This window comes from Pinus tabuliformis, chromosome 9, assembly GCF_031772625.1.
Source record: "Pinus tabuliformis cultivar Carrire ecotype Pingquan chromosome 9, CPIR1, whole genome shotgun sequence".
NCBI lineage: Eukaryota > Viridiplantae > Streptophyta > Pinopsida > Pinales > Pinaceae > Pinus > Pinus tabuliformis.
In genome coordinates, this window is record NC_142307.1 from 1,821,323,569 (window position 1) to 1,821,332,096 (window position 8,528).

Here is an 8,528-nt window from a genome sequence, read left to right on the forward strand (position 1 = left end):
TGGTACAGATGCTCTGTAGTCTGTTTAAGACACCTCGGGGTATCCAGGCCAGTGTCATCCAATAAACTGGCGTAGCTTCAATGACGGCTTTGATGAGGATCAGACGACCCGCTCTAGAGAGATATTTGTGGTACCAGATTTGGAGTCTTTTCTCCACCTTTGCGAGAAGCCATGTCCAGTCAGCAATTTTGTAGCCAAGAGGTTTTAACCTGTACCCCAGGTATTTGATGCCATCAGCGAGCGAGGATGAGGTGAAGGGGAAGCGCTGGGTAGCATATGCAAGTTCATGACGTGTAACACCAACAGTCGTGATAGTAGATTTACTGTCATTTACCATCATCCCCGTAGCTTGCTGAAACAGGAGAAAAATATTGTGTAGAGTAGTGACATCGCCAATGCCTCCATTTAGAAAAATGAGAATATCATCCACAAACAATAAATGGGTGAGGAGAAAATTTCCAGAGATGTTAATGCCAGTAATCTGATGCCTATCTCTGGAGTATATGATAAGCCTGCTCAGCCCTTCGATGACAAGAAGGAATAGAAGGGGGGAAAGGGGGCAGCCCTGTCTGAGCCCTCTTTCCGAAGTGAAAAAGGATGTGGCCTCCCCGTTTAGAAGAACACTGTAAGCAACATCTGATATACAACTCATGACCCATTTGATGTAGTCGAAGGGGAAGCCTAGGTGAGTCAAGAGCAATCTGATGTATAACCAATTTACTCTATCAAATGCTTTGGATAGGTCAACCTTGAGGATCATACCTTTTTGTTTTTTAATGTGGAGGGAATGGAGGAGTTCCTGAGCAGTGGCTATGGCTTCATGTATCTGCCGATGGTCAAGGAAGGCAAATTGTTCAGATGAAATGTGGCGAGATAATAGAGGCTTCAGACGGTTTGCAATGATTTTGGCGATGATCTTGTAGAGACAATTGCAAAGAGATATGGGTCTGAAATCATTGAAAGATGTAGGGTGATCGGTTTTAGGAATGAGGGCGATGAAAGTAGATTTGATAGCCGAGGAGACCCTACCAGATTGCCTGCTCAGTTCGACGATCTTCAGGAGATCGTCTGCCATTAAGTCAAAAAAGGCTATGAAGAATTCGATGGTCCAACCATCAGGGCCGGGGCTTTTATCCTTCTTAAACCATTTGATGGTCGATTCTAGCTCTGCCATGGTCACCTCCTTGGTGAGATCATCATGTTCCTCAGGGGAGACAAATCTGGGGAATTTTTCGGCCACCCTCATTATTTGAAATGGTCGGTTGCTAGCTTAGCAAGGTGCCTCTGAGAAGTAACGATATGATCCTGGGCATCCACTAATTCCCAAATAGTGTTAATAGCCTTCCTCCCGTTGGCAAATTTGTGATAGAATTTGGTGTTGTTATCCCCTTCTGAGAGCCATATAGCTCTGCTCCGCAGCCTCCAGCTTTCCTCTCTGTCCTTCAGGATCTGTGATCGCTTTGCAATGAGGGACATGTATAGATCTTTTCTTTCCTGTGTAGGAAAGATGCCTCCTGCCTCGTCTTCATGTGATGCTATGATTCTTTCTGCCTCCCTCAAAAAATGATCATCCCGGAGTCTCTTCTGATGTGCCCATAGCTTTGAGATCCTTTTGAGCTCCGTTAATTTCCTGATGAAACCTTCAGTGAAGTTTTCATCCTCTCTGATAGGGTTTCTCTGCCAATACTCGGTTACCATCTGAATGTAGGAGGGGTCCTTTAACCAGGAGGAGTTAAATTTGAAGGGGCTCTTAATTTTGTTGTAGATATCAGAGATCTCCAAAAAGATTGGACGGTGGTCAGATATGCCTCCAGAGCCCACCCATTGCCTTATACGGGCAATCCTGTTGTGGAGGGATTCTTTGATAAGAAATCTGTCGAGTCTCCTGGCTAGACTCTGCTCACCACTTCGATTGTTAGACCAAGTATGTTGTAATTTTTCCATGGGTGTGTCTATCCAGTGGTGCTCATTCAATAGAGTAGATATAGTTTCCGAGAAGGGGTCAATCCGGGCTGCATGTCCCCATGATTCACAGAATCCCATGGTAAAATTTAAATCTCCTCCAAGTATGATATTATCCTGTTGTAATAGTACTGAATCCAGTAAAGAATTCCAGTAGGCAGCCCTATCTGAGCAAGGACCGTATACATTGATGAGCCGAAGATCTAATTCCATAGAAAGAACATAGGCGTCTATACCAATAAACCCTCTGCCACCCCAAGTATTCTTGATTCTCAGCGCTCTATTATTGATCCCAATCGCCAAACCGCCAGATCTCCCGGAAGCATCCAGAGCGTGAAAAGTCCAGTAGGGCAACCAGGCCTGGAGGGTGGGAATAAGGGTGTCCGCAGGACAGAGGGTTTCTTGCAGAAAAATAATATCCGATTGAGAGAGGGAGAGAAGTCTCCTGAGGGCTAGTTTTTTGGGTGAACTAGCGAACCCTCTGCAGTTAAAGGATAGTATCTTCATGTCGGATGAGTAGCAGGGCCATTCAACGCTCTAAGGGCCCTTAAGATGGTCTGCTGTCGTCCTATAGCGACTTCAGCATCAGCAGCATGTCTGGCTTTCGAAATGCGAGATGGTCGCCCTCGAGAGAGCTTATGAGAGGTAGGCGCGGTATCAAGGTCCAGACCGATGGCATCTGGGCCGTTACCTCTAGTTCGGGGTCGGAGGGAGTATCTGGGAGGAGCAGGGGGAGAGGGAACCGAAAGCGATTCCATCAACTGCGAGGGAAGAGATGGCTGGCACGGCGATGTGCTAGGAGAGGGGGCCGGGATGGAGCAGATGAGAGAGGAGGGAGGTACAGGTGCAGGGGAGGAAGACTGAAAAGGAGCAGATGGGGGGGGTGGATGAGAGGCAACCCGATGCATATAAACAGAGACAACCGGATCATGCATAGATGTAAAAACAATAGATGTGGAAGCGACAGACATACCCGGTGTATCGTCGCCCGCCGGATCAGAGTCTTCTGGAGCGGGGGCAGGCGATGAGCGGGTGGGTACCTCCGTCGAGGTGCCAGGAGGGTTTTGAGGAGCGCCAACGACCTGCTCTGGAGATTCCAAGGGCTCCGCAGACGGGGGCTGAGCAGGAGGAGGGGTAGATTGATCCGGTACCACGTCTTGTGCACGATCTAGCCCTTTTCGAAGAAGAGGGCAGTCCCGGTAAAGATGCCCAACTTTGTGACACCTACGGCATCTGTACGGGATCCCTTCATAGTCAATACTCTGTTTCCTGGAAGAGTCCCTCCACTGAATAGTGATATATTCCTGTAAACCTCCCCTGGTGTCCAGATTGATGAGAAGCCGCGCGTAAGCCATCATGCCGGTGTGCAGATACGACTTGTCGTAGTCCATATAGACGCCGATGGCGTTACCAATTCTCCGAAAAATATCTTCAGACCAGAACTGCAGGGGGAGGCCGGGAAGCCTGATCCATACAGGTCCTATCCCAATCTGCTCAGTAGCCGGGTCGAACATAGGGGTCCATCGTTTAAGGAGGACCGGGGCGTGTTCGAAATGCCAAAATGAGGAAAGGACCCAATTTGTGTGGTCGGCACGAGCGAACCTTAATGCGAACCATCCCCTCACAAAGGTTTGCACGAAGGGGATGTCTACCAGGTGATGGCCCCAGACTTCAGTAGCCCAGGCTTTCAGGCGTGCAGCCGAGTAATTCCTTCCTCTGATGCGACCCACAAGGACTCTGTCCGCAAAATCCATGATTTCACCCCACTGGATGTCCTCCTCAAGCCTGAGAAAAATATCCTCCTCCCTGGATTTGAAGCAACGGTACTTCTTTTTGGGACCAGATCTCGGCAGGGGGTGCGGGAAGGGATTCGATGCCGGGTCGGAGCCGATACCTAGTGAGGGGTGAGTGCTTGTTGCAGGGGGACGGGAGCTAATGCCAGCGGCGGTAGATGGACCGGAGAGGGGAGGGATATCAGTGAAGCTTCCAGAGAAAGTACCGGCGGCAGGGGGGGAGGATAAGGGGAGAGCGGAAGGCGGGTCTGCTGATGTGGACCAGGGCAACGAGGCAGGATGAGGAGAGGAACTAGGGTTAGGGTTGATACAGCCTGCCACAAACCCCAGAGTGGCCGGAGAGTGAGGAGGCGTAGACAAAGCCGGCCAGGTGGGGGGAATATCCGGGAGAATCACGGGAAAAAGTCGCGGAGACAACCCGGCAGAGTAGGCAACCAAATTTTCCGGGAGATCAGAGTGGAGCATACCTTGTGATGTGGAAAGGGGCGTACGCCAGATGGAGACACCTTCCAGCGGGTCTTCAGTGTAGTCGACAGCTTCCTGGTCCTCCATGATGCCAGCTACAAAACCCTCGGAACGGCGGACACCTCGAAACGCAGATAACCGTGGAGGGAATCGGGTCGCGACAGCAAAACAGCCGTAACGGTTATGGTAAGTAAACGGTGGAGATGGTGCTGCACGGAGACGGGCTAACCGCAGAGCGTCGGATCCGGCCTATAACCTGTAAGATAAACGGCGCCGGATGCGGATGACCGGGAGTGGAGAGAATAACAGTCGCGGGCCGCTGCAGACAATGTCTGAAACCCTAACCCTTAACCGAACCCGCCTCGCGTGAAAGCCTCTGAAGTCGCCATCTTCCCTTCCCTCGCCATTTCGAGGGTTTATACGATCAAAGCATAAATTTTATCTAGAGTTGAGGGTTTAATGATTATGATATTTTGGTAATTTGTACATGGGTATGAATTTGGACTCTATTCTTCCTTTCTACCAAAGAGGATTTTTCTTTTTTCTTTTTACTAAAGAGGATTTCTATTTGTATGGGTAAATAATTTCGAGGGTTTATATGATCATAGCATAAATTTTATGTAGAGTTGAGGGTTTAATGATTATGATAAGGGAAAGGTCATTGGGTGTGGATATTTTGGTAATTTGTACATGGGTATGAATTTCGACTATGTTCTTCCTTTTTACTAAAGAGGATTTTTGTTCTTATGGGTAAATAATTTTGATGGTTTATATGATCAAAGCATAAATTTTGTCTAGAGTTGAGGGTTTAATGATTATGATATTTTGGTAATTTGTACATGGGTATGAATTTGGACTTTGTTCTTCTTTTCTACTAAAAAGTATTTTTGTTCTTATGGGTAAACAATTTCGAGGGTTTATACAATCAAAGCATAAATTTTACCTAGAGTTGAGGGTTTAATGATTATGATATTTTGGTAATTTGTACATGGGTATGAATTTGGACTTTGTTCTTGCTTTCTACTAAAGAGGAATTTTGGTTTTCCTTTTTAATAAAGAGGATTTTTGTTTGTATGGGTAAATAATTTCGAGGGTTTATATGATCATAGCATAAATTTTATGTAGAGTTGAGGGTTTAATGATTATGACAAGGGAAATGTCATTGCACGTGGATATTTTGGTTATTTGTACATGGGTAAGAATTTGGACAATGTTCTTCCTTTTTACTAGAGAGGATTTTTGTTCTCATGGGTAAATAATTTCGGTGATTTATATGATCAAAGCATAAATGTTATCTAGAGTTGAGGGTTTAATGATTATGATATTTTGGTAATTTGTACATGGGTATGAATTTGGACTCTCGTCTTCCTTTTTACTAAAGAGGATTTTTGTTCTTACGGGTAAATAATTTTGAGGGATATGATCAAGTCATAAATTTTATCTAGAGTTGAGAGTTTAATGATTATGATAATGTAGATCATGATTGCGGCCAAAAATTCATCAAAAGACAATGCACAAGTAAGAATTTTGCATGTCCTTATTTTACAAAGGGTTTAATGATTATGATAGACAATGCACAAGTGAGCATTTTGCATGTCCTTATTGTAAAAAGGGTTTAATGATTATGATAATGCAAATCTTAATTGGAGCCAACAATTCATCAACATACAATGGACAAGTAAGCATTTTGCATGTCCTTATTGTACAGATCAGTTCGCTCCTCCCTAACTTTTCTAGCGTAAGAATGCATGACATTTTATTTTTTCTTTTCACCTTTTTTTTAGTGGTTAATTTTTTGTGTACTCTACCATGCCCAAATTAAAAGGGCTTAAGTGATGCAAGAAAATTTTCTGGTAGGATGCAAATGCTAGACCTTCCTCAAACTTTGTTACATGAAATTAAAATTTCTTGTAATCATAAACATAAAATCTTTTCTATTTCATCCTTAGATTTTGATCTTAATGCCTATAGTTTTAAACCATGTTACTATATTTTAAGTAGAATATACTTAGATCCATTAAACCTTACAACTTTTCAAATCTTAGGTTAATTTTAGCTAAAAAGACCTGAATGACTTTTGCAATTTAGATTCAATTCTTACAGACAATGATTAAAAATGGACGAACTCAATGGTCTAATAAATTTTACCCACCCATTAGTTTCAAAGACCTTTGGTATTATTCTGAACCTAAACAGAGAGAGTAGAAGAAGAAGAAGAGCTTGGATGAGGTGGACCCTGACTTGCTTGATACTTTTCAAAAGTTGGGCATGCCCTTGACTAAAAGAAGAGATTGACCAACGTTGTTGTAGATGTTGTTTTAGACAATGTTTTGATTGCTACCATGTATAGGTAGACTCTATAGGTAGTTGAGGTTATCTTTTGTTCGTTATAAGAGGTAATTTAGGAGTATCTTTATCTAGTTAGGAAGTAGCTTGGCAGGGTTGTTGCTCTTGCTAATAACTATTATGCTGCATTGTATTTTTATTTTTTTAGTGATAGCTCCTTCTATTAAATCTCCAAGCACACTTTGTTACCCATAAAAATATCCACTTATTTCAGGATGAATGAGATGGAGACCAAGCATTTTGAGAGGACTCTTATTTTTGTAGATGAGAGGAGTTCTGTGAGGTGAGAGGAGTTCTGTGACATAGATTGAAGGATGAACTATACCATTTTATGACACCAATAATCTCCATGCCACAGTAGTGGATCTCTATTGCACCAAGGGAGCAATGATAAAATATTCCATTGTAAAGAATTGGTATGTCGGGGACGAGGAATGCAGATGTGGTATTTATAATTTTATTACGAAAAGAGGTTTTTGTGATGGAGACAAATCAAGGATTTCATGGACTTGAGTAGAGATTGGTTCAACAATCACTTGGAAATACTCAAGCATTGTTTTGAAAGGTGATGATGCAATTGGAGAGTTCTATTCTGTTTCCTTGAAAAATAACTATCAATAGGGGGGACAAAGATGATCCATATAGGGAAGAATTGCAGGAGTGGGATTGTTTCTAATATTATTTCTATAGGCAAGTTAAGGGACTACTACAGAGTATTATTGCAGGTGCAACCAAATTATCATAATGAAAGGATTTTTTCATAGTGTGATTAGAAAGTTGCAAATACTTATCATTACATTCAGGTACAATTGAGTTGCAGTCTAAAGTCTCTAATTTCATTTATTAATAGTCCTTCTTGAGTCCTTGTCTCTCTTAATTTTATTGTGGTAGGATTGGAATGGGTTAAAAAATCAAGCATATCATTGAGTCAAATAGACACCCACATGTCACTACATGTCATTGCACATACTCTTTGTTTTTGATACAATTAGAAGTGAGCAATATGATGTGTGAACACACAAAATATCCTAGCATGCATGATGAATCCCCCTCCAATTCCATTTTCTATGGTAACATTTTATTTGCCTTGTTTATATAGGTCATTTAGCCACATAGTGGCCACTATCGAATGTTGAGGTATATGTCATATAACTATTTTTAGTCTACTTCATTTTATATTCAATTATTCATTGTCTTTCATGTCTTATACTATACATTGTATCATCTTTCATTTTGAGGATATGAACTCAATATTGATGGTAAGAAGCAACACTTGAAGAAAGAGGAGAACAATAACACTAGAGAGACAAATGAAAAATGAGAGAGAGAAGAGAATCTATCTAGTGATACCCTTAGAGCCAATATCTTGCAAAAGACACACTCATAGAGACTGATGGTCAAGCCTTTAGAGTTGTTGAATTCACTTGCAATGCTTTAGCAACACAGTGATAATGTTTTGAAATGATGAAACAATATTTCATGTGTAAATTGTAGTTCAACCCATATTAAGTTGGAAACTCATATTGTAATACTTGATATGTTATATAATAAAATTTATATGGTTGAAATTATTTTTATTTGCACTTGATATTATTTAGTCTTGTAATTAAAATATGTAACTTTGTGTTATCATAATAGATAAATATGCACATTGTATGACATTTTCTCAAAATTTAGTCGCAAAATCATACTAACTAATTTATGGTGATTAATAATAAAAACATAAAATCAATCTAAAACTACTAAATTAGTAGTTTATATTAATTAACGAGGAACCCAAATAAAATGAATATATGACTAAATTAGTCGTTTATAATGGTTATGAATGAAATTAAATGAAATGAATAGAAACTACTAAATCAGTTGTTTATATAATGAAGATGAAAATACAAGAAAAAAGATAAATGACTACTGCAAATGATAAATTTTTTATTATTAAATGATGACTAAATTTTGCATATA

General features: G+C 41.4%; 1 protein-coding gene across 1 annotated transcript; it reads right to left on the minus strand.

Annotated features, from left to right (window-relative positions):
• Window positions 1–1,245: 1,245 nt before the first annotated feature.
• On the minus strand, window positions 1,246–2,175 carry LOC149156071 (uncharacterized). The gene has a single exon (XM_089444625.1). It carries the CDS (start codon window positions 2,173–2,175, stop codon window positions 1,246–1,248), a length of 930 nt encoding a protein of 309 aa, XP_089300751.1.
• Window positions 2,176–8,528: the final 6,353 nt, after the last annotated feature.

Bases quoted from the DNA above. Each gene is read 5' to 3' on its own strand.
- LOC149156071 (XM_089444625.1), bottom strand. From the start codon at position 2,175: ATGGAATTAGATCTTCGGCTCATCAATGTATACGGTCCTTGCTCAGAT.